The 25,192-nt window shown below is 45.1% G+C and overlaps 1 protein-coding gene across 1 annotated transcript; it reads left to right on the top strand.

Annotated features, from left to right (window-relative positions):
- Positions 1-90: 90 nt before the first annotated feature.
- Positions 91-25,192, top strand: YWHAG (tyrosine 3-monooxygenase/tryptophan 5-monooxygenase activation protein gamma). The gene is made up of 2 exons (XM_020805009.3): positions 91-632; positions 21,574-25,192. Exons 1-2 carry the CDS (start codon positions 546-548, stop codon positions 22,228-22,230), a joined length of 744 nt encoding a protein of 247 aa, XP_020660668.1. The 5' UTR covers positions 91-545; the 3' UTR covers positions 22,231-25,192.

The following is a 25,192-nucleotide window of genomic DNA, read 5'->3' as shown; positions in this document are numbered from 1 at the left end:
AGGGGGCGTGGCTGGCGAAGAGTGGGCGGGGCCGCCCGAAAGCGCCGGTGAGAGGGTAAAAGGAGAAAGAAGCCAGGGCGCCTGCGCAGACTCCACCCCACCCCTTCTCGCGTCGCTACTACAAGCCCGTCCGAGCAGTCGCGGCGTGTGCGTGTGGGAGAAAGCGAGAGGAAAGCCAGGCGGGCGAGTTGTCTCGCGCTGCTCAGGGGTAGCCGCCCTCGACCAACCGCCGGCCTCGCTCGGTCTCGCGCGGGAGCGCGCCCTTCAGCCTTCGAACGACCGGCCGACCAATCGCCTGCTCGCCTTGTCGGCGCGCGCTTCTCTCTCTTTCTTTCTTTCTCTCTGTCTCTTTCCTTTTTTTGTCCTTTGATTTTCTGTTTGCCTTCCGCCAAGCTCCCCCTTTTTCATTAGCCTCGGTCGGGAGCAAAAAAAAAAAAAGATTGAGAAAAAGAGAAAGAATCTTGTATATTAATATTATTATCACTTAAAATCCGAGAAGACCTCCACCTCGTCTTCCTCTCCCCCGCCTTGCAAACCTCGCAAAGATGGTGGACCGTGAACAGCTGGTGCAGAAAGCCCGGCTGGCCGAGCAAGCGGAGAGATACGACGACATGGCGGCCGCCATGAAGAACGTGAGTCGCTTTTCCCCCCCTTTCCTGGCCGCGGCCAAAAAAGGGCCCGCCCGCCCCTTTTTCTCCCGCACTCCTCCCTTCCCGCTTCGCCCTCCTGAGGGGGAAAAAAAGGGGGGGGTCTTTTTGAGTGAGTGTCTTTATAATTTGGGGGGGCATTTCTAGTCTCATTAATTCTCATTAAAACGTGTGGGGGTGTTTTTTGAAGACCTCTTTCCACATAGATGAGGTGTTTTTTTAAAGGGAAATATTCTGTATAAAGATGTTAATTTCTTTTCGAAAACTGGGTTTTAAAAAAGCTTATTTTTAAAAAAATGTGGGAGAGGGAAGGTGTTTTTATTCTTATTTCAAAGGGGGGCTTTATTATATAATACTTCTCCCTTACCTAAAATAACGATTTAGAAAGAGAAAAGTGATTTTTTTTTTAAATGTAGGGGTAGGGGAAATAACATCTGGTTTTTAGAAGACTAAAAAAATATCATTTACTAATGATAAAGAGATTGAGGCAATATATTTTTTCTTTCCAACTCCAATAAAAAGGGAGGGGGGAATTTTCTCTTCTAAATGCTTCTACATCTAGATTCATACAATCTTCAAATGGAGAAAAAGGGTTGGGGTGGAATTGACCCCTTTTTGGAGAAATTGGGTGGTGCCTTTTTATGTCATTCAATAAGGCACATATTTTTTTTAATTGAAAATATTTTTACCCTGCTTTTCTCTTTAAAAAGGACTCAAGGTGGCTCAATATGCATTTCCCCCCTTTTCCTCCCAAGCCCACCCTTTGTCTCCTCATGAAATAGTCCAGACCCAAATCTCATTCCTCTGCTTTTCCAAGACAGGATAAAATAGCCATGACTTTCTCTTTCAGTGCTGTGCCACACCTAGAAAGGGGGGGGGGGAGGATTTTTCTTCTTAACACATGTCTGAAGTTTTGGGTGGGGAGATCCACCCCCCCCTTTTAAGCTCCAGTCCCAACGCTGGCACCCATGCACTCTTTAATATCCTTTTCTCTCTTTGTATTTCGGTAGGAAAGATGGTTTGGAATAAGACAGCCGAGGCTTTTAAAAGGCATATTTTTATTTTCTGTGTCATGCCTGGAGCAGATGCCCCTCCCTGGGAAGAACTCCCCACCCAGCCGGGTTTCTGGGAAAAGCCTCGCCCTGAGGCTCAGATCCACAGGGCACTCCTTTCTTTGCCAGGGCAGAGGAAGTGCCCCTCCCTGAGGGCACACATCCCTTCCCATATGGCTTTAGCAAAATCCGCTCCTGTAAAGCACATTTTTGTATTTGGGGCTGGCAGGCCGGGTGGCCTTTTGCCCTTGACTGGATGTCCCTGTGCTTGACGTGCTGAATTTCTCTTTCATCCCAAAAAAGGATAAAGGTTCCTTTCTCCCCATTCCTGTATTTTTTCAGGTGCCCTTGTGTGCCGCTTTTGACCATGGTATGGGTTTTATCAGCTCTTTTCTCCCCAGTCATCACCACAGCCATTGCTGCATCTTCGGATTTTGCTGAGTTGCTTTGTAATGTGGGGCATAATGGATGCTGTTCTCTCTCTTTTTTCTTGATCGTGGATGGAGTGAATCCATGGCTGTTTGCTCTTCTGCTTTATCACAGGGCCTAGTTTGACATGGTTTCCTTTTCCTCCTTGAGGGAGGGGAAAGGGGTGGGGTGCCTCTATGCTATTTTATGCATGAGTGCTTTGTGGGTGACTAGTACTACAACCCTCCCTTGCTTGTGGTACCACATTACAGAAATGGAAAAAATTCTGCAAGTGCTTCTTTAATGGTATAGTGCTGAGTTTGGATGCTCAGTGCCTCTTATTTCTTTCTCTCCCACCCACCCCCATCACCCCTATGTCTGGATGGTGCCACTCCCTGGTCGCATTTCCCATTAATTCAGCTGGTGTGTCCACCTCCTACCCCTCACAAGGAACTCCACCCACAATCTCCCCCCTTTAATCTGCCCTATGACAGGATGGTGAGCTGCCTTAAGTGCAAACATTTTTGCCTTAGACCAATAATATATGAGATATCTCATATATATTATTGGTCTAAGGCAGGAGTATTTGCACTTAAGGCAGCTCACCATCCTGTCATGGGGCAGATATATAAATCCCATTTTCCAAAGAGCGTTAGGACAGAAAACTGAAGGAGCAGAAGATCTGCCAACCATTTCAGTTTTTATCATGGAAAATGGGACTGGGGCTAAGGTATTACAGGTTGAAATCTGGATTCTGATATAACATATGTAGGTGAACCAGCAGAGAAGCCCTTTCCCTGGGCAGTTTTTCTGTTTGCTATTGTACACTGAATTCTTAGTCATCTGCCTTAGGAAGATGAGGTGCTTCCTACTCTAGCAGTATGTACATGGTTTCCTTACGTTAGCTTTTGAAAAAAGATTTATTAGGATATGTTGTCCAGGGTTAACTCAAGCTGTCTTAATGTGCTTTACCCTATAAAATAATGGCATGGCACAGAATGCTTAAGTGTTGTAAACGAGGTGGTTTTGTTTTAAAAAAAAAGACACCCCCATCTGTTTTTTGAATCAGACATGAAGAAGAGAAATCTTTGATCTGATCTTGCAAACAAAGCCATCGTGGGAGGCAGTATCAAGTCATTCCAGAAGATTCTGCATTTGTCATATTGCAGAGAGGCTAGACTGGGTGGAGAGAGGGAGGGAGGGAGGGGTTGTTTTAAAGGGAGAACAGTTCTTTCTATTTGCCTTGTTAGTCAGGTCTGAGCCTTTAAGAGAAGCTGGGGTGGCCTCCCTCTCTGATGAAGAGTGAATACTGATCCAGAATTGTCGCAGTCTCTGCCTGAGGTGCTGCTGCTCTTTATCTTATTGCACCATTTTGTCATAACCTTGTGTTCGCTAAGCAGATGGTAGAGCTGCCAATACTCAGTAGAACGATGCAGCTAGAGCAGGATGAATGGAATGGCAGTTTAGGGATCAGTTTAGAGGCGTGATGGTACAGATTCAAAATTTGACAAGCTGCCTCTGCAATATGATACCATGCCAATCATTTCTCTGAATAGGCTCCCTGGAAGGAGCTGGATGCAACTGCAAAAATGGCATATTGTGATCTGCGCATTCTGTGTTATAACTTCTTGAAGGCTGTTTTTTGCTGCAGCTTTTCTAGCCTTCTGTTATCATTCTGCAAGTTTTCATCATGTCCCTTAGTCAGAACAGTACTCTTTTTTAAAAAAAGACAAAAAAGAAAAAAGTCTATCTTTGTATATAAATGTTAAGCTCTTCTAAAACTTCAGCATCTTCAATTCAGCCCCTTAACATCTCACTCTTTGGGCGTCTGTGCACATTGCTGTCTCCTAAGGCTGACACAAAGATTTAGGCTGTTAATACTCAGACGTGAAATGACAAAACCCTTCCAACCGACTGGACTTAGAGCTGCCTGATAGTGAGTCTCCTCATGCTTGTATTCCATACCATTTTCCTCCACCCAGATTCTAGCGGTGGAAGAGACTAATGACCTCGCAGTCATTTCCGTAGCAATACAGTGATGTCACAGGTAACAGCAAGGACCTGCAGTGCACCCAGGTGGTAGCGAAGAGTGGTAGAATGGCATTTGTCCAAGGTAATGCAGAAATGTGGGCATACAATTGCATTTGCATTGACAGTTTTTATCTTGGGAAATACTCCCCTTGTGCTTTTACAGCTAAGATGTTGAATTTCATGAGTGTTGTAACTACATCTGTATTAGAGATGTAAGTCTCTTTCTGTGATAAAACGTCAATTTGTGTAGGATCTCACAAGACAGGATATGATTACAGTTAATGGTACTTACGTCCTAGTATTATTATTACCCAGGGCCACTAGGTCAGTTATCTGGGCTCCCAGGTCTTTTAGGACTACTACATCTATTCCTTGGGTGTGCTTTTAAAGACCCGATTGGGGTTGGTGCTCCGTGCTATTTGGGAGCCCCCCAGGTTGACTGCTGCTGCCCTAGATGGTACTCAGGCTGCTGTGTATAGTGATTTCCTTCGTTAACTTGGTTGTAGCAGGTACGTGCATGGGGGCTGTACTGAGTACAAAACGATGGTGGAGACATTCTGTTTTCTTTAAAGACAGAGTAGTGCAAGTATAAGGAGAACCTGCTGGGAAGACCAAAGAAGTATCTAATCCAGCATGCTGTTTTTTACAGTGACCAGCTAGGAAACCTGCAAGCAGGACAGGAGGGCAGTAGCAGTCCTGCTGTTCTTCCACCAGAATTGACACAAATTGGCATGTGAGCGCAGTGTGAAGGGTGGCCATTGCTGTGCTTCTGGGAATTAAAGGGTCATTTGTACACTAGCATCTAAAATGGATAGGTTTACCTTGGAACAGGGGGAAAAGGTGCGGAGTTAACTAGGTGTTCTTGAATTTCAGTTCTCAGCCATCAGATCTCTCCTAAAATTGGAGCGGGACCCCAGCTGATGTTGGTGTGTGCTGAAAGCATCTGGAAATGGGTGTTTTGGAAGCTGTTCCTGAATCGGCGTTCTGTCAGTCATACAGCTACCTATTGTGGGATGCCTTAATCAATACCCATTAGTGATAATGGAGATACAGCCCTCTTATAGAGTCTCTGGAGGGGGACATTCTTGCCAGTTCTCAGTTCATAAGAGCTGCACGAGGCCTGTGTGCTTAGCTCTGCACAATAGCCTTGGACCTCTGGCATTTCTCTGGTCTATCTTTGTAACTATTGGGAGTCTGTTCAGGTTTTATTTGAATGTATATGGTAGATAAAGGTGGATAAGGCTTTTAAAATCAAAATATATTGTCTGGTGGTGAAGTCAGGGGTGGGGGATTTGGTTTGATCCTGGGAAAAGAGCCAGCTTGTGTGGCCTTGGGCAAGCTGCAGTCCCAGGACACCCCTGGAAGAAGAGAATGGTAAACCATTTCTGAATATTTTCTACCCTGAAAAGGGTTGCTTTACATCAGAACAGCTGGCTGAATAGCTCCTTGAGTTAGGGATCTGGCTGTGGAGCCTGGGGAGTTCAACTCCCCACTGTAGCTCCTGTGAGTAGAGCCAGCCTGTGTGGCCTTGGGTAAGCTGCATAGTCCCAGAGCCTCTCTAAGGAGGGACAGGTCATCCACTTCTAAGTACAGTGGTGCCTCGCAAGACGAGCGCTTCGTTTAATGAAGAAATTGCATAACGAAGAAGTTTTTGCGATTGCAAAACGATGTTTCCGATGGGTTTTTTCACTTTGCGATGATCGGTTACCTGCTTCGCTAACCGATTATTGCAAAACGAAGATTTTTGCACAGCTTATCGGCGGTTTCAAAATGGCCACTGGGTAAAAAAATGGCTACCCACTGTTTTCTGGGACGGATTTCTCGCTGCACGGGCAGCGAAAATGGCCGCGCTATGGAGGATCTTTGCTGGTCGGTGAGTTTCAAGCCCATAGGAATGCATTAATCGGGTTTTAATGCGTTTCTATGGGCTTTTTAAAATCACTTTACGATGTTTTCATTCTATAGCGATTTCGCTGGAATGAATTGACATCGTAATGCAAGGCACCACTGTACCTCACCTTAACAAACTTGAGAAATTGGAGCAATTTAGATTTGACTTGATGGTGTGCAGTTATTAATAGCTAAAGCCAATTTCTGCTAGGTTTGCAATTTCCCTTTTGGGTCTTGCTAGTTTGTTCCACATTATTTTCTTGACATTAAATGTTGGTTTCCTTTAGGGCTAGTGTTTCTCAATCTTGGCCCTCATCAGGTATTTTAGACTTCAACTCCCAGAAACTATGTCATTGGCTATGCTAGACAGGGCTTCTGGAAGCTGAAATCAAATTACTTGACGGGTTGAAGTCTGAGTACTGCTACTACATCCAGATTGAAGCTAAAAGTTAATAAACGTTAAAATTGGCAACTGTTCTGTTGTGTTTCACTTTCTTATACTCAGAATTAGCAACCCTTCATTGTGAAATAGCTGGCTATAGAGCTCGGTGACTTAGTGATCTGGCTGTGGAGCCATAAGTTGGGAGCTTGATTCCCTTCTGCGCTTCCTGAGAGAACAGCCAGCCTGTGTGGCTTTGGGCACCCTCAAAAGAAGGGAATGGTAAACCACATCAGAGTATTTTCTACCTAGAAAACTTTGGAAAGAGTTGCTATAGGTCAGAATTGACTTGATGGCAGAGATTTAGTAATAAGAATAATAATTTAAAAATCATTACACAGTTTTCTCTCCTCCTGGGAAATAAAACAGTTTGTATTCTCCAACTCTAAGATGAAGAAGTCTTTTAATTCTTAATATATAGTTTTAAATTCTGTGTAGTCCAGTGACTCAAGTGTAATAATAGCATTAGGGCAAAGTGTGATATTATAGATGACCTTCAGTGTACCGTGAACTGACAGTGCTATAGTGATACAAAGATAGATCACAAACCTGCCCTTTCCAACTGCCCAGCATCTGTTTGCTCATGATGTATGTATGGTGCATAGCCAGACCTTAATCAGTGCTTTGCCTCTTCTGCAAATGGTAGCTCTGCCAGGTTTTTCGATAGACTCTCTGTGAAAAATGACCAGATCTTGGGTTTCAGTCAGTGCACTTGCTGCATGGAGGACACAGTGGGATTCATAATGGGAACAACCCTCCACTAGAGTGTCTAGCAAGCATTTGGGGCAAGTGATGATTTCTTCCTTCTCCATGTCACTCGCTGGTCGACAATTCGTTCATACAAAAAGGGTCAAAAGTGTTGGTTTTAGGTTCAGATTTGATCCACAGATGGGCCACCATGGGGTTAAATGCATCCCAGGTAACTTGAGAGAAGAATGTTAGGTCTAGGGCCGAAGATGAAAATCCAGCTGCAACTTCAGCTTAATTTTAATGTGGCTTCTAGAAGAGTAATGGATTAATGATTGAACTTCCTTTCTAGAGGGTCAGGAAAATATGGGTTGCTGAAAGTCTTTGTCCTTGAGAAACAAAATGACTAGTAAACATACTGTATAGCGTGTTCTGATTATGCATTTAATACAGTGGTTAGTCTGTTTTGGTAAGTTAGGTCTAATAGCAACAAACTTGCTATTCAGACATTAGGGATTAAATGTTTTCTGTGTACCTACATCTTTTTAGAAATGAGCCTTAGGTCAATGATGTGGGAACTTTTTATTTAGTGAAACTGTGTTCCTTTTACTATTGACTTAACAGTTTTTTAAAAAGCTAAGCAACAGTGTAATCACGGATGTGTCCCTTTAGAAATTAACCTCATTGAATTGGGTATCTCTTACTCTAAAGCAGGTGTCTGGAGGTTTGCAGCCTAAGTGACTCTTCTCTAATTGCTTTATCCTTCAAAGTTGAGTTGCATGCAAGCTCATCAGTTCCCACCCCCAACCCCTGCTTTTATAGTACGAACCAGTACTTGTAGCTGCAGAGGTATGTTTTAGCAGTCTGCGTGTGGTACTGTAGGCTCTGCTGATTTCCTTGATTGCTTGATGTGGACAGTCTGATCTGTTGTAGCGAATGCTGGGTAAGGCGACCATTACCCAACTCTGGCTATACATCACAAAGCTCTTACAGCTCCTGAAGTTATCCTGAAGCTTGGCTGCGTACCTTAAAGGTAGGTGACTGTTTAGACTAGGGAAGGAGCAACAGATTCTGTTGTAGCCCTTCCTAAATTGGCATTCTTCACATCTCTTGGGGTACAAGGTGGAAGCTGAACTGGCAGATATACGCTTTCTTACATGAGGTTAATTCAAGATGCTGTGTGCTTTTTTAGGGCAAGGGTATTGCCTTGTTTCATCCAAGGGCAGCCTAATGAAATTAAGTGGTGATGTTCTTCTAAAGGAGAGAACAAAATGGTTCTGTAACCTCTGGGTGATTTGGATCTCCTTGCTGTTGCAGAAATGTCTAAGCTGCCTTGAGCATGTTTGTGCAGAAGGCCCTTGAGCTGCCTCAAAGTGAAGGCTGGAGAAGAGCTGAGCTTTGTGTCTTCAGGCTCACTCCTGGAAAACCTGTAGTATTCTCTCATTTGAATGGGAAGAATATTTAAATCAGATTTTAATTGCTGGATAGCTTAGTGGTACAGTGTAGGTCTCTGGTTGTGGAGCCAGAGATTGGGAGTTCGATTCCTTACAGTTATCTCTTTGACTGAGGCTTTACTCAGTGATCCATAAGGTCCTTTCGAGCTCTGCAGTTCTAAGATTATTTAGAACCATGTTTATTTTATATCTACTTGAGCCTTTACTCCCTGATTGACATGCTAGACATTTTGGCAACTATGGTCCTGTATCAGCACAAATGGACTACTGCACATGACAGATTTTTCCATAACGTAGGTAAGTACTAGGAATTCCAGATCATGCTAACGCATCTTAGTTTCAGAGGGAGTTGCATTCAGTCTCACCACATCCCTAGCTGACAAAAGCTTCTTGTATACGTGAAATTCATAAGGTGCCTTGCAGACCATTCAGCACTTGGGGCCTCACACCGTGTGCTGATTTGGCCATGTGCTGACTCTATGTCTTAAGAGAGAAGCGACTGTCAAAAGAGGCAGCACAGGCTATCAGGAGAGGTTTGACAGTGATGTCACCCCCTTGAAATGCAGCTGTGACCACTGGAATGGAGACAAGGCAGTTTTCACAGCTGACTCTGAGGCCCCTGGAGAGTGTTGTGAAGGGGCAAGAGCTAGTTCTGGCTGGGAAAAGGGCAGAGAAATTCTTCCAGAGGCCATTTTGCATAGGCAAGCACACACACACCCCAAATACACACACCCTTCCGCCTTTGCCTTGCCACCAAGATAGGTTCACTTTCAGCTCATCATCCATCCCATTCGTGGTGGAGGCTGAGAATCTGTGGGGCAGACATGTGTAGGATTAAAGTGTTACAGACCACTAAGTGTGAAGACTCTTTGTGAGCACGTTTCTTCGCCTTCTCCATAGCAACAGTGTTGCTTAGTTTAGTGCGTTCACAGAAGCTGCTGTTGCTGCTGCATTTTCCTTCTTCCTCCTATGAATTCCCACGTGTATCTTCCCTGCTTGGCTTGTTGTGTAAGTCTTGTCCTGTTCTGTACCTGATAGTTCTGTTGGGCTGTCTTTTTCTTTCTTCTTGTGTTTAGTGGGCTAGGGTAGGAAAAACAATGAATTTTCAGACCAGTCTACTTGCTGGTCGTACCTGTTGTCTGGAGTTTCCTTCTGCTTACCAGGTTCGCTCCTGCTTTTTTCCATCAGGAAATTTTGTGTTAGCTTCTTACAGTTTTTATTTTAGTCTATTTCAGTGGTTCACAACCTTAAGTCCCCAGATGGTCTTGGACTGAAACTCCCAGAAGCCTTCACTCCTAGCTGTGTTAGCCATGATTTCTGGGAGTTGTAGTCCAAGAAAATCTGGAGTCCTAAGGTTGGGAACCACTAGCCCATCTGCAAAATTAACTCTCAATTTACTCTAGTAAAGAGCAGTAAACAGGTGCTTCAGTTTTTGCAGAAGAGTGCTTTAAAATCTTTCATACATTGAACACACACTGAGGACTGAGCTTCTGCAAGAAAACACCAATAAAATACCGAAACACACAGATTCTGTTAACTCACACTGTGTAGTGTAAACTTTGTTTATGCAGTTCCTCTTTTACAGAATATGTGAGGAAACACTTCCACAACTTGTGTACATAGGTCCTGTTGTCTTGAGAACTCACATCAGTCCCTTGAAAAAATCCAAGTGCGTAAGGATTGCCGCACAGTAATTTGGAAATGCGAGCTCTCACTTGGTTATGCGATACCGTTGCAGACAGCATGGGCTGTGGCTCACCCCATCCCGAGAAACCTAGCCCGATGTGTGATGGGAACAAATGACTAAGAGGCATTGCTTCCAGGAAAGACTTAGGGATTTTTGGTCAGAGCTCTGTGTACCACGCCAATCTTGCAATAATAGCTCCATGATGCCTGGTGGAAGGGAAAACCAGAATGAGTTAGCTCTGTGCTGCCAGTATTTGATTTTGACATTGCCGATAGCAGATAGCCTTGTGTCAGACTGTGGTTGCATGCCCTTCTGCTTTTGTACATGCAGGATCTCCTTCAACAGCTTCCCAAATGCAAAACGAAATGGTTGCTGCTTATTTAACGTTGCTCTATTCACCTTATTAACAGCTCGGGAGTGCCCAAGGATTGTAATCTATATTGCAAAGCACAGCAGTTGTCTGCGGACAAGAAAGCCTTTAGCTGTGGCTGGCTATACTTTCCTAAGACTAGAGGTTTCTGCCCCATTTGAAACTGTTATACACTTGTACTGGGCGAAGGCAGGCAGGAAATCTTAAGAGTTAAATCCTAGAAAAAGACTTCAACAGTACTACACGTCAACCTGGAAATTCTCTGAAAGCACTCTGTCCATTTTATCTAAAACACTGTTTCCTGGTTATTTTAAAAATCCCTTTCATAGGTGGTTTATAGCTTGAAAACTTCCCAGGATGATTGGTGGTGTGTCTTATTATTATCATTATTTTTTACAAAACAATACAGTGGAACAGTGCTTTCAGAAATGGATGATTTCCTGCAGACACCAGCAGTAGTGGAAGACTCCTCAGAAAGGCAGAGTTTTGAGAAGCCAACCGGTCAAGGTCGGCAGGCCGACCTAGGCAAAGGTATGAAGGGCCGATGACCAGCTGAAACTTCCGGGCACTAAGCTGTTTCTTGCACTAGCTTCTGAAGAGGTTTCAAGAGCAAGCCAGTTTAAAATGTACTAAAGTGGTCGCGCCCTGGCTCTCAGCCCAGAGTGTGGTGGTGCAGAGCAACACTGCTAGACTGGCCACACTCTCTTAACGCCTAGAGGGCAGGGAGAGAAGGGAGGGGTGCTTTTTGGAAGGCCTGCCACATTCCCAACTCTTACAAGCTAGAAGCACAACAGCACTTGCAAGGCGGGTCTTATTTTCTGGTTGTAGATTTTCCACGGTTGGGTAAAGAAATGGAGGACTGCCACATAGCCCAGTGGTTTAGGCAGATGTTGGGAGTTTAATTCCCCACCGTGTCCCCTGGACAGGGGCTGGACTCAGTGGTCCATTGGGTCTTTTCCAGCTCTGCAGTTCTAAGATTATTATTTTACTGTTACTTTGCTTGTGTAAACTTATGGAAGCTAGAAATACCTGTGAAATTTACTGATAATGAGGGTAAGCATTTTATAAATGCAGGTCTAAAAATGAGCGTGTTCATGGTGAAGTTTTCTTGATAAAGTTCGAGGAATATTGTATTCTCAAAGGCTTTCACGCCTCGGATCCGATGGTGGTTGTAGGTTTTTCAGGCTGTTTGGCTGTGTTCCGAAGGTTTTTCTTCCTAACGTTTTGCCGTTTCCAAAGAATATTATTGCAAAGTCATATTATACCAGCTACCGTTTTTGGTTTTCTCCAGATTTCAAAATCTGTTTGTGGCTTGTTTGTTTTTTTCTGAAAAAAACTAGATTGGTAACCAATTAACAGCCACCATTTATTAAACTTTTCAGCAAGGTCACATAGAATTCTGGGATGAGTTGCAAAGGTCAGGTGTTACTAAATGCCATGGTATAGTTTCCCACAGCAGTGAAGCAATGTCTAAGTTAGGACTGCTGAGTAACTTCACAGTGAAAGCTTGGGGGATGGAGGCTCGACCCATGCTGTTTCTTCTAAATATTAAATTGTCAAAAGCAGATTGAGAAAAGGATCCTCGTTCAATTCTGCAGCAAAATCCCTGTCTCCCCTGTTTTGCCCTTCTGTGTAAACAGCACCTTAAAATCTTCATTATTCTCTGGTAGTATCTAGGTCTGAAATCATTTTTAATTGTGTTGGACCAAGGCAGATGGAGGCAACCATCATTTCTGCATCCAGGCTGTGTGTGTGTGTGTGTTTGGCTGTTGTTACTTCACCATTTTTGTATGGGTTTACACCACAGGTGGCGAGTCTTTCTTCTCTGAAAGGCCAGTAATGTACCTTAAAAGTTAGTCTGCAGGGAAGTCGTGTCTGGGTGTTGCAAGATCATTTCCCCCATTTCGCTGCCTCTTTTCTCCCTCCTGACAGCAACCAGCTGCAGTATTAATGGCCTCACCACTGCTAAGAAAGCAGTCAGCCCTTTCCTGAGTATAGGGATCTTAGAGACTGCCCTGTTTTGTTTTTGGCTTGCTTTTTCTCCCAGTGACCAGGTAACCTGTGTTATTTGTTTCTCATCCTCATTGGCACAACCAGGCAAAGATACCATCTAAAAGTGTGGTTCTGTCTCTCTTTGGAAGGGAAGAAGCATGTCAACCTGTGGAGCAGATGCCACATCACCTCTGTTTATCACCCAGGGCATTCTCACCTTTTAATGCTCTGTAGCTGACATACATTTTATTTAAGACTTATTTAGTAATAAAGTCATTATCCAGTAGGGTGCATTCAGTGGGCTGAGAGATAACTTGGAAATACGAGATCAAGGTTCAGTTCCCTGTTTGACCTCCAGATTCATCGCTTGACCTTAGATAATTCGGTCTCTGTCAGGGTAATAGGATAAATCTTCCTGCTAACTATAAATTCCTTTAACTAGACACCTCGTATTGCTGAAGAAGAGAGAGGTGTGGAGACCTGGCAGTGGCTCCCTTGGAAAAATCTTATTTGCTTCCTTTACTATCATTCTTTATCAGTGTTGAAGTGGTGCTTATCCTTCATCCATTCCTTTCATCCATATGACAAAGTCTTGGACAACTGGGAAGCTTGCTGCTGTTCAGTGGCATTTTGTTTTGTCCCTAATTAAAGCGTAGCGTGACTATAATTTGGATTTGCCCCCTTCATGGATCAACATGACTGTCATTGCTTTTCAGGAGTGAGTTCCTTAATCAAAGGTAGAAATTTCTCCTGCCATAGGGACGCTGGCTAGAATAATGAAAGCTATAGAAAATGCCAGTTATTTTTTAGTACAATATAAATAAGTGTTGCCTCTCCTATGATCATGGGAACTGTCAGTGTCATCCCTGTATGACTGTCTTACCAATATGACTGTTCATATAAATGCTGAAAAATAGTCTACAGTCAATTTGTGTAGACTAGGGATGGGATCATGAAATGGCTCCCGTCTGTCTCAGGCAGCTTAGGCGACAGTGATGAGAAACGGGAGTCTGTCCAGCATTATCTGAAGAACCATGTGTGCCCAAACACTGCTAGAGACTAAAGTGGTATAAGCAGCTTGTGGTGAGGACTGAAACACTGTGTGTCGTGTTAAGGCCAAATATGGGCCTTGCTTTTGAGCTTCGGAGGAGACAGAAAAAGTGATTTTTTGTTTCAAAATAATGCCTGGCTTGAAAGACAAAATGTTCCTGCAAATGAGACGTGAATATCTACCCATGAATATGCAGCTACCAGTTCAAATTTCTGTACCCACCCCCCAAAATGATGTGCTGTGGAGTTGGATGGAGCAAAGGGTCTAAAAAAAAAAGCAGCTGGCTAGTGTGCTAAGAGGCACATTCTTGTGGGCTTTTCGGGGTGCTTGGCCGTGTTCTGAAGGTTGTTCTTCCTAACGTTTCACCTGTCTCTATGGCCGGCATCTTCAGAAGACAGAATTCTGTCTGTGCTGTGGTGCAGTTGTGTGGGATAGTTGAGTATTTATAGCTGTGGGATCAGTTCTTGTCCTTTTCAGGAGATTGGGTGATTATGGTGATCAGCGTGTTTGGGCTGATCACCGTAATCACCCAATCTCCTGAAGTAGCTGCAGGCTGTCCAAAGCAGGCTTGCAGTGAAGTTCCCCTAAGTGGTTCTGAAAATGGTGGCCTAAAAACAACGAGCTTTTAGTATGCTTCCTTGTGTGGCAGTGAGCATATGTCTCTTGCCCGTTCTTTAGGAAGCTCAGGGTATCATGCTTCCCCATTTCATCCGTCCAACAGCTCTGTTGGGCTTCAGGTGACTTGCCAAGGCTGAGCAGGGGCTTGAGAGGTCAATCGTAAGATGACCTTTCGCATATTCTAGAACCTATTGAAGACAGCGTAGACTGCAGTGGTGTCGAACTGTGGCCCTCCAGATGTTCTTGGACTTCAACTCCCAGAAGCCTTCACCACCACCTCTGCTGGCCAGGATTTCTGGGAGTTGAAGGCCAAGAACATCTGGAGGGCCACAGTTCGACACCACTGGCGTAGAGTGTCGCCCTTGTGAGTGATAGGCCTCTTTCTGTAGTAGCACTGAGGGCCCGTTCAAGACTTAATTCGTTACCACTCTTGTGGTACCACTCTTCATTAACATTCTTGTGAAGTCAGCCTAATTCTTGTCCATAGCTAGCAACCAGGCTATCGCTAGTTTGTCACCCGCATCCAGGACTAATAGGTTGCCTCTTAGCTGCTAAGGCTCAAAGGTCCAAGTTGTGCTTGTGGACAGCACGCCTCAGTGGAGGACTCCCGAGAGAGGTTTGGGTGGAGATGAAAAATGAGGGTCTCCGGAGGTGGGTGAAGAGCAGGAGCAGCTGGAAACGCTGTCCTGGAACAGCTGTTTGACAGCAGTTCCCAATGACTGCAGAGACTGGGATTTCTCTGGAACCGGTAGGCCTAGAGTGAGTCGTTCACAGATGTGTTTGTGCACAGGAACACGTGGGCTAGTGAAATCCTGCTCTTAACATTATGGCATCTCCTTGCTTGTGGTGGGGGTTCAAGGTTTTTTGGCCAGGGTCTACGGAGCTCTTTTATTTTCCCAACCAGCCCTTCCCTATCCCCACCACCCCAAATCAGGATAAATCGTGTCTCTGGAAGTCCCCTTCTTTGCTCTCAACCTGCAGAGGCCTAAATGTCCACGAGGATTCCATTCCCTCTGCAACACCTCATCCTTTAGTATGTATTAGAAAATGTTTTCTGGTTGGAATAAATAGTAAAGGTGAATAGTTAGCAGTCATGAAGTAGGAGCCAGGTGGATGCAGACATTTAAGAACTGGTTTTGGCCTCAAAGGGCTTTTTTTAAGACAAGAGGAACATTCCCTTACTTTGGGTTTTGGGGGAAAAAGGGAGAGGGGAAGGGACCTCTTTTGCTGAGGTCCAAGAAAGTGTGGGACCTTCAAGGTAGACTATGCCTTGAGCTTAAAACACTATACTCCTGTTAAGCACTACTGTTCCATTTGCAGAGGCAGTGAAAGGCTTCTTTTTGAAGCTGAGGGCTTCACTGTACATAGCATCTTGATTTTTGGGGGGTGGGTCCACCCTGTAGGCTTGCACATTAGAATTCTAACTCTGATGTAGGGAGGACACACTCATTTAAAAATTCTCGCCTAGAGATGGCACGCTCATGTCCCTATGTATAGTGGCTCCCAAAAAAGGACATTCTTCCTTTTGTCCTGCATCCTTAAATCCTTTCTTCTTAATCTTGAGCTTTGCCAGAAGCCTATGTGACGCGTGGACTTAAATGCCCTGCTGAAGCCCCAAAGCTTCTCTTAAAAACTCGCAGGAGGTCTCAGAGAGGTTTTGTACTGAAGGCTTTCACAGGCAGTGGGAATGCAGAGCTTCGGGAGTGAACATGTGTTAGAGAGGTGAGAGTTCATGGCGTGGAACTTGGCTCCAGTAAAGCATAAAGCTCTGATTTGTTTTGGGATAAATGGGAAGTTGGATACAGGCACCTGCAACTTTAATAGTTCCTGAAATTAGAACAGAAATCTCTTTTGGAGGGGCCTGGTAATAGTATCTATGCAACCGTCTTAGCACCAACACCGTCCTAGTGCCATAGCTTAAATTATGAGTCTTGTGCCAGATGCATCCATTTCATGTCTGGTTCTGAAGCTCAGTAGATTGAATCCTTCCGTCAGGGGCTTCTGATTAACGAAGCTGTGGATCTGTTTATCTGATGTTAACAGATGTGCAGGAGAATGTTCTTCTATGTGTGACTACTCCCCCCCCCCAAGCAGGGAAGATGTTAGAGAACATGCTCACAATAACTGTCTTGTGTAGAGGAGTGTTACTTTTGTAAAAAAAAAACCTTTGTTTATAGAACTGTGTAGTAATTTTTAAATATATCCATTTACCTTTAGTTTAAAATGTGTGGTGTACCAACCAGGGATTAATCATTTACCTCCAGCATTATATGGATTTGTTTTTGATCTAATCCTAACTTGTCATGTTAGTGCTGTATAGAAAAGTGTTGAATTCACAAATGAATTTACTGAACTCTTTCAAATCAGAAGCTTTCATACTTGATTTTGATATTATATTCAAACCCCCAAACTGTTTAGACTTAAGGTGGGCAGGTTGAGTCCTAATATTTTAGGAGAGTCCACTTTATAAATTACTTTCAGGTGGAGTTCTTTCCTCTACCTTGTAGTTAAGACTAACCGTGGTTTGGGTCAGGACGTAACAATAGACTGTGGTGAGCCGTTCATGAATGCTGGAGCTTGTGATCTCATGGGCCGTGGGAGAGCAAAAGGTTAACTTACGTAATTGTAAACCATAGTTGAAAGTTCAGTGTGAAAGAGACTGATGATCCCTCTGTTTTGTTTAGGAGTTGTACATCCTTTCTCATTTTTTAGCTGTTTGCATTGGCATGAAGTCCGCCCAGTGTTCTTAGTGTGGAATTGGAATTTCAGCTGCAAAACTAGAAACGATTGTGTCTAAGCTGCTTCTGCCTTCTCTCCAACAGCCAGTAGAAATGCTAGTCACTGAACTGAGTGTTCCCTGTGATTTCTAGGATGATTTATGTCAAGCGAGAACTTCACAATTAGGGTTTAATGTTACAGGGAATGAAAAGGCACCTGTAATCAAAATTGGCTAGTTGATGGTAACAGATTGAAAGTGATACCCTGAAACCAAGCAGTCTCTGTCTTGAATAACATTTTGCTGGAGCAGCCTACAGATCAGAAGGCTTGCTGCTGGTATTTTTTGCCCCCATGAGCCTTCTCTTAAAACACAGAAGCAGCCTGGATTATTTCTGGGTGCCTACAAGCAAAGTTTTGAGCGACACGTTGTTCAGGAAAATCTTTAGTGATGAGGATTATAATCTCTAGTGACATTACTTTAGCTAGGCAGAGAGTGGAGTAGCCGTTGCAGAGTGAGAGAGTGACAGCAAAAGGCTAAGAGTACAATGGCGCCAGGCTGATTGCCTTCTCCCCCAAACACAAATGCTTTCTCATTAGGGATGTGCATCCTCCCTTCAAGGTAGCTAGCATGAAAGTCAGCTCCGGAATTGGAGCATCACACTTGAAAAGCCCCTATTCATCATGACAGTTTATTATTCCAGGCAGCTAGGTAGTGTGCAGAGTTTCTAGGGTAGACTGCAGGATCACTCAATGGTTTGATTGCAGGACTAGATGTTGGGAGTTCAGTTCCCCTTGTGCCTCCCTGACGGGCTGGACTGGATGATCCCATAGGATCCCTCCCAGCCCTGCAGTTCTAAGATTATTACAAATGGATGGACAGTCCAGTGGTTTAGGTCTCTGGAGTCAGAGGTTGGATGTCCAGTTCCCCCCACTCTTCCTCCCTGATAGACTGGACTACATGATCCATTTGGTCCCTTCCAGCTGTGCAGTTTGATGGTGATGATGAAGAAGATCTAAGTACAGCCGTGAGTCCGTGCACTTGCTGCAGAAGAGCGCACTTTTGGCTGATGGGGGATCGCCTAGGATTAGCCTGGCCTTGTGCTGAGCCTGCAGTGCGGTTGGCAGTGGGGCCTAGCTCTCGTTGCTTCCCGGATCACGTGCCTGCCTGCCTTGTCGGGGAGGGGAAAGAGAGCAGGTCGCACACAAGGGAGGCTTTAAGCTCTGCATGATGTCATGGCACAAAGGGGAGACGTGGTGGCAGCCACAAATATTTTGGCCGGCTTTCAAGGTCAGCTGTGAACAAGCATGCTCCCATCTGTCTTTGCATTCATGCTGTGCTGGTATCCATATAGTACCGTGGAGGTGTAACTACTGGTGTAAAATGAATACGAGGGACTGCATAGGCCCTGCTTCTGTTTAGTTGGCTGGTTTCAGCTTAGGATAATGCAGTTCCTCTCCAGTTCCATGCTGATCATTTTCGGTAAGGTGAGAATAAAGACCACAGGGTTGTGCAGTCCACTTGAAGAGTTGAGTCCGATTTCTAGAGCAGGATTCTTCTGCTTGAGTTGTGCAGAGGGTAATCAAACGGATACCTTTCTCCAAGATGAACTCAACTGAAAGTGTGCAGTCAAAAGGACCTGTCTCTGGCCACATCCTGAAAACCTTTGTGTGAGGTAGCCAATTGGAAGATCTGGCCCCTGTCGCTTCACGCGGGCTGGTGTGGAACATTGGGAAGCCTAAGCAAAGTGGAATATCAAAAAGTGAAATATTTCAGAACCTCTTTGGATGAGCAAAGTGGCACATTCTGCTGCTGGAACCAGCTGTTGGCAAAAATGCTGCCCTATAAATTAGTTGGGCCAAGACGTTGCCCACCTGCCAGTTTGTCTGTGGCACCTGAACAGCTGTGGTGGGTCAGGAGGCTGAACATTTTATCCAGTCTGCGTAGGGAGCTATTTACAACCCGGGAGGTTGCCAGGACGCCAGTTAGTTGTATACAGAGTACCCCGCGCTCCCAGCAGCCGCTCGTCTGCCCTTAAAAGAGCAGCCCAGCCAGATCGTTTAGGCGAAACGTGGGAGCGTTTTGTTTCACAAGAGTTGCCTTTTAAAGTCCCCAAATGAAGGCTGTTGTGGTGCAGGGCTTTCAGTGTGCTTGCTGCTACAACTGCTGATACCACAATCCTGCCACACCTCAGGCCCTCATGGTTCTGTGGATGAGGATGGTTGCTTGAAGGTGGAAGATGATCCACAGAGTCCTGAATCAGTTCATAGACCAGAAGCGTGTTTCAAATTGTACACAGACCAGTCCCTTCTAGCGCTATTCTGTGTGCAAGCCACAAGCGGCGACGGTGCCTGAGTCTTGCTCCTCAGCTGTGGTCCCATCAGGAGATGAAGGGGGATGAATGTCTTCATGCCAAAATGCCCACCTTCTGAGCCTCACAAATGGCATGACGGGCACCTCTGGAGCAAAGTGCCGAGGGGGTATTTGTCCACTCGAAGCCTGGCGGAGGTGAATTAAAATCGACTCAAGAAGCTCTGAATAGTTTTCCACATCCTGGGCTGCAGAAATATGACCAAAAGGTTTTTAATGGCTTCATGGCAAGAAATAGCGAAATGCTGTGTGCAGAATTACGGAGGGAGGGACATCCTTGTATGTGATACCAGTGTTCTTTGTCATTGCTTAGATCCAGTCTTTGTGCTGTCGCCAGAGGTGGGCACAACGCTGCCTCTGGGGATCTCTCCCTCCACTTAGCGATGTGAGGGAAAGTATGTGCAGCCTTAAATTAAGAGTGCCAGGCCCTCTCTGTACACAGGAGGGCTTCCTGCATTAGCTGTCCACAGTTGCTTAGGGTGCTGGAAGGTGGCTGCCATGTGGCCTACAGAGTGCTTGAGTGCTGTGGTTAGGTAGATGTCTTCAAGGACCACATACAGGCTTTATGTGTCTTCCTGGAGAGAACGGGATTTGCCAGCGCGAAGCACGCCTTCTTTTGGGACCACTGCCTTGCTGTAAAGCACTTATTTTGGAACACCTCCTAAACCAGATCTTAAGCCTGCGGGATTTGTGATCCGTCACCAGTTATTGGTTGTAGAACATTTTTGACTTTCAGGGCCCTCCCTAGACTGACATATCTTCAACTCCTGTAAGGTCCAGCTGTATGCCTGGTGGTGGTGGTGGGGCATAATGGGAGTTACAATACAGAACAACAGTGTCCTTAATCTAGTGTAGTATCTGAAGGTCTGGGGATTTCCAGGGACTAAGTGTTTTTTATTTTTATTTTTAAATCTCAGACTTGTTATAACCTGGTTGTTGCTGTTCTTACAAGTAACATGATTAACTGTGAAGGAGTATGAATGCCTCTCCCTCACATCAATCTCCTTGCCCCATCTGGGTCATCCAGTCCAAAATGGCTACATACAGGTGGCTACCCCAAGGGAGGCCCAGAAATCTACAATTACAAGCTGGGCCTTCTCGGTGGAGATGTGTCAGGCCCCCTACCCTCCTTGGCTTTAGCAAACAAGCAAAGGTGCAGTTTTTTAACCCATGTTTTTTAACTACATTGTTACCCTTCCTAAATTTACTATCTTTAATTACCAACAGCCCGTTGTTTATGGGTTAATTGACATTGGTGTGGCCGTCATATTTTGTGTTAGTCTTGTTCTCTAAATATCATTAGGCTTGTTATTAGGGGGGGTTATTTTCTTTTTGTTTCTGTTTTAACTTATGCTTATTACTGGATTTGATTTTATACTGATGATTTTGTTTGTAAGCCACCCAGAGCCCCACCTTATTCCATTTTGAAGCCAGCAAAATTCAGGCCCACAGGTTTTGGGCTTGACAGGTCATTATTCCTGCCGGTACCTGATGGGGCTTAATTTTCTTCCTGAACCAATGAAATCAAAGTTGGGTTTTTTGAAAGGAAGGTTTATAGAGGAGAATAGTATGTCTCCCTCCCAAGAAACAGGCAATATCTTAGCGTGCAATATAGCATGTCATCATTTGGAGGAAATAAAAAATATATATAGTCTTTGAACTGCTCCTCATATATTGGGTGTTGAAGAATTTGTTCCTTAGTGCTCATGTGCTGTGAATTCAGTTCTGACTGGTGGTGGCCCTTTTCAGGATTTTCCAGGTAGAGAATATTCAGAAGTGGTTTCCTATTCCCATTCTTCTGGAGGGTTTCTGCAGCTTACCCAAGGTTACACAAGGCTGGCTGTATTCACAGGAGGCACAGTGGGGAATCAGATTACCAATCTCTGGCTCCACAACCAGAGACCTAAACCATTGAGCTCTCTAGCCAGCTGTTCCTTAGACAGCTTAAAGCCTTTCTGGTTTCTTTCCTCCTTACCGCCTTTCCTTCTGTACTGTTCTGACGGGGGTTCTGTTAATGCTGTGAAACTGATCTAGTATCATCTTAAAATCTGTGATATCAGCTATGAGGAGCTCTCAAGATGTTCTTTGCCCAGGGGTGTAGAGTTTGGAAATGATCAGCCAAGGCTAACCGGGTGTCCTGTGTCTCCCCTTCTCTCATCAGGTGACGGAGCTCAACGAGCCGCTGTCCAATGAAGAGCGGAACCTCTTGTCGGTGGCCTACAAGAACGTGGTGGGGGCCCGGCGCTCCTCTTGGCGGGTGATCAGCAGCATTGAGCAGAAGACCTCTGCTGACGGCAATGAGAAGAAGATCGAGATGGTGCGGGCTTACCGCGAGAAGATTGAGAAGGAGCTGGAAGCCGTCTGCCAGGACGTTCTCAGCCTCCTGGACAACTACCTGATCAAGAACTGCAGCGAGACCCAGTACGAGAGCAAGGTCTTCTACCTGAAGATGAAAGGGGACTATTACCGCTACCTGGCCGAGGTGGCCACCGGGGAGAAGAGGGCAACGGTGGTAGAATCCTCTGAGAAGGCCTACAGCGAAGCTCACGAGATCAGCAAGGAACACATGCAGCCGACTCACCCCATCCGGCTGGGCCTGGCGCTTAACTACTCTGTTTTCTACTACGAGATCCAGAACGCCCCCGAGCAAGCGTGCCACCTGGCCAAGACGGCGTTCGACGACGCCATTGCCGAGCTGGACACCCTCAACGAGGACTCCTACAAAGACTCAACCCTCATCATGCAGCTGCTGCGCGATAACCTAACGCTCTGGACAAGCGACCAGCAGGACGATGACGGCGGTGAAGGCAACAACTAGGCCCCCCTCGGACGGACTGGCAGCCGCACGCCGATGCTACTACTGCAGTCTTTATTTTTTTTCCCACGAGATGGGGGGGAGGGGGTCGGGGGTGGGGGAGGGGGAAAAAGGAGGGGTGACCTTCCAGAGAGGCTCCCCGCAACCTGTCTTTGAATGCCTCTTTGACACTTTTTGCCAAAACACCACTAGTGGAAGATTAGGCTGGCTGGGATGGGATGGAAGGGCAGCCTCCGCCGGGGCACCTGGACTGTTCGGGAGGCTCTTAATTCATGGGGAGCGTCTTTAAGTTCTCTCCATTGCTAGGGCGTACGCGAAGTTGACAAGAATTAACTTGGAATGGAGTGGCCCTCTTTTTTTCTCAGTGTTTCCCTTCCTTCGTTTTGAGACGTTCTGTGGCTCCTGTCAGGTTTCCATCCATCTCTTCATCTCCTTTCTTTTGGCTAAAATGCCATTCTCTTTTGTGTGTGTGTGTGTGTGTGTGTGTGTGTGTGAAAAACGCCTTTTCTCTCTGTCTCTCTCTTTCTTTTTGGTGAAGACACACTTGTGCTTTCCAAATCTTTGAACATCCCTTGCTGGTGACAGCGTAGTTTTTAAAAGGAAAGAGAGGCCCCGATTCCCAAGCAAACAAAACCCAGGAGCCTCTGACCTTTCTGGCCGAGATGCTTAAAGAGAGCTTACAGTATTAACACTAAATTACAGTTTACAGTATTTCTACATGACAGCCATATTTGACGTCAAGCCATTGAGTGTAACCGTGCTTTGCTTGTTTTTAGCTGGCTGGACGTTCTCTTATCAGGCCTGCATCTGTGGGTGGATCTACCCGCCCTGTTTCATCTTCCAGATGCTTCAGTGCTGCCTGAGGAAGTTCCACCTCCTCTCGTTCTTAGCTGTTTTTAGTGGGTGCTCAGCAAGCAGCTCTATGCGTTTCCAAGGATCCAGAGCGAACAAAAGGAGAGGAGGAGGATTTGGAATTTAAATCTGGCACAAGGGGAGACCTGTTAAAAGATAATGTTGTTTGGCTGATGCTGATTCAGGTCTGTATGTCTCATTCTGTCTGGCGTTGTCCAAGACATCTTGAATCTTCCCTTAGAGAAGAGAAGAAGAGGTGGGCGGTGTTCCTCTGCCTTTTCCTCAGGGATCGCGCTGCCATTGTGCTCATGACCCAAGCTTTTCTACCACTCTGTAAGGTGATCAGCTCTTTTCCCCTCTGCCCTGTGCTCCTTCTTTGCCTTGATTGGCAGCGGGGCCTTGCTGTGTCGGCAGCTCTTTGCAGAAGTGAAACACTCTGGATTGGTAAAGAAAGCCCCAAATGTGAAAAGTTGTTGTGAACAGCCTTTAAAAAAATAATAGCAACAACAGAACACAGCAGAATCTGGCACTTGTATGCTAAAATAAGCTCAGTTGATCTTTCACATCTGATTTGCCTGGAGAACGTCGTCATGGCTAATTAAACAATATGTCCCACCCCCTGAGGCTTTTTTGTTTGAACGAATCATGACTGTTGGAAATTCATGGCTGTTTTCTTCCTTGAATTATGTTTTCACATCCCGCTGTTGTTCATTGAAAGCTCCCTCTAGATGAAAACTAGGCTTTGATTGCTCCCGTTGGATAAATGGCAGCTGTCACCATCCCCTTTGGAAACGGAGCATCTTGTTTGACGTAGTGGTGTTGTGGGTGGGCTAGGGTGGATAACCACAAACCTCAGTGGTGGAGCAAGCTTCCCTAGCAGTCGGAGGGTGCCGTAGAACATCAGGAGCGTAAAATGCCCGGGTTGATCTTGGCGAAATCGGTAGTGATTTGGTGTCAATGCAGAGAGATGCTTTTTTAAACAAACACACACCTTTGTTGTACTTTATTGCAGCTTGGCAGTTTGGCTTTGGTGACTTCGATGCAGGCCACCACAGTAAAGTGTCACACCAGGAGCCTGGTTCTTGTGTCTGACAGGATTTCCTGAGGAGCCGAGAGGCTAGCAGGTTGGGTTTGAGGGGGACGATGAAACCTCTCGGAAATATTGTGGACTGGAAAGACATTTGTAGGCTTCTCTTTCTTTCGCAGTCACCGTCGTGTGAGCTGTGCGTGTTTGTCCCTGGCTTTGATTTGGAAGTGGTTTACTGGAATTACACAACCTTCCTTACGATTTCCCCATACACCCCCCCTTCCCCAAGCTTTTTAGCTCTTGCTGCTTTAGGAAAACTTTTTTGCAGGGGAATAAAAAGATCGCACAAGAGGGCTAAATTCGGAGTGGGGGGTTGGGGACTTGTGAGCAGCTTGAATGGTTTCAATTTTTTTTGTTATGTTTTGTTCAAAGAAATGCACTTGCCGATGATACCTGTCTCTCCAGTGAAATGAATTAACTGCTCCATTACTCTATTGATACAATATTGTGCATGCTGGTGTTGTATTTCTATAAGGTAGCTTGAAATTTATTAACTTATACTGTAGATGTTATGTATTCCTATGACAATAGTCTTCAACAATTTTTTAAAAGTTTTTTTTTTAATTTATTTTATTTTATTTTTCCTTTTGGGGTGGGTGGGTGACGTTTGCTCTACCAAATAGTGATCGTAACAAAACTGATCTGTTATGGATGTTGCTATAGTGACATGCAATTATATATGATTTTGGGATTTTTTTTAAAAGAAAGCAAAAGAAAACACCAGTGTTAGCTTAATCTTAATGTCTGGTGTTCGTCATGGTGACATTATAACTATTACAGTGTAGGGGGGAAAATGACTATGTTCTTTGAATGAGCCTTTGTTTGTGCTTTTTCTGTCATGTTATGCAGTGAACTCTTTTTAAGGTCTAATCAGTGATATTTTTTTTCCAACTCCGTGTTTCTGTAAGGAATTATTTCACACACGGACCATTCTTAGCAGTTTTTCCTCAGTGATGGAATATCATGAATGTGAGTCATTATGTAGCCGTTGTACATTGAGCAAATAAACTTACAGATCTGATGTCA

This window comes from Pogona vitticeps, chromosome 7 (assembly GCF_051106095.1).
Source record: "Pogona vitticeps strain Pit_001003342236 chromosome 7, PviZW2.1, whole genome shotgun sequence".
Classification (NCBI taxonomy): Eukaryota; Metazoa; Chordata; class Lepidosauria; order Squamata; family Agamidae; genus Pogona; species Pogona vitticeps.
The sequence above is the reverse complement of the archived record's forward strand: the minus strand, read 5'-3'. Positions and strand labels throughout refer to the sequence as shown.

What these genes read in the sequence shown, in the direction of transcription:
- YWHAG (XM_020805009.3), top strand. Translation starts at nt 546, where the DNA reads ATGGTGGACCGTGAACAGCTGGTGCAGAAAGCCCGGCTGGCCGAGCAA. An exon ending in TGGCGGCCGCCATGAAGAAC is followed by an intron (nt 633 to 21,573) that starts GTGAGTCGCTTT and finishes TTCTCTCATCAG; the next exon opens with GTGACGGAGCTCAACGAGCC.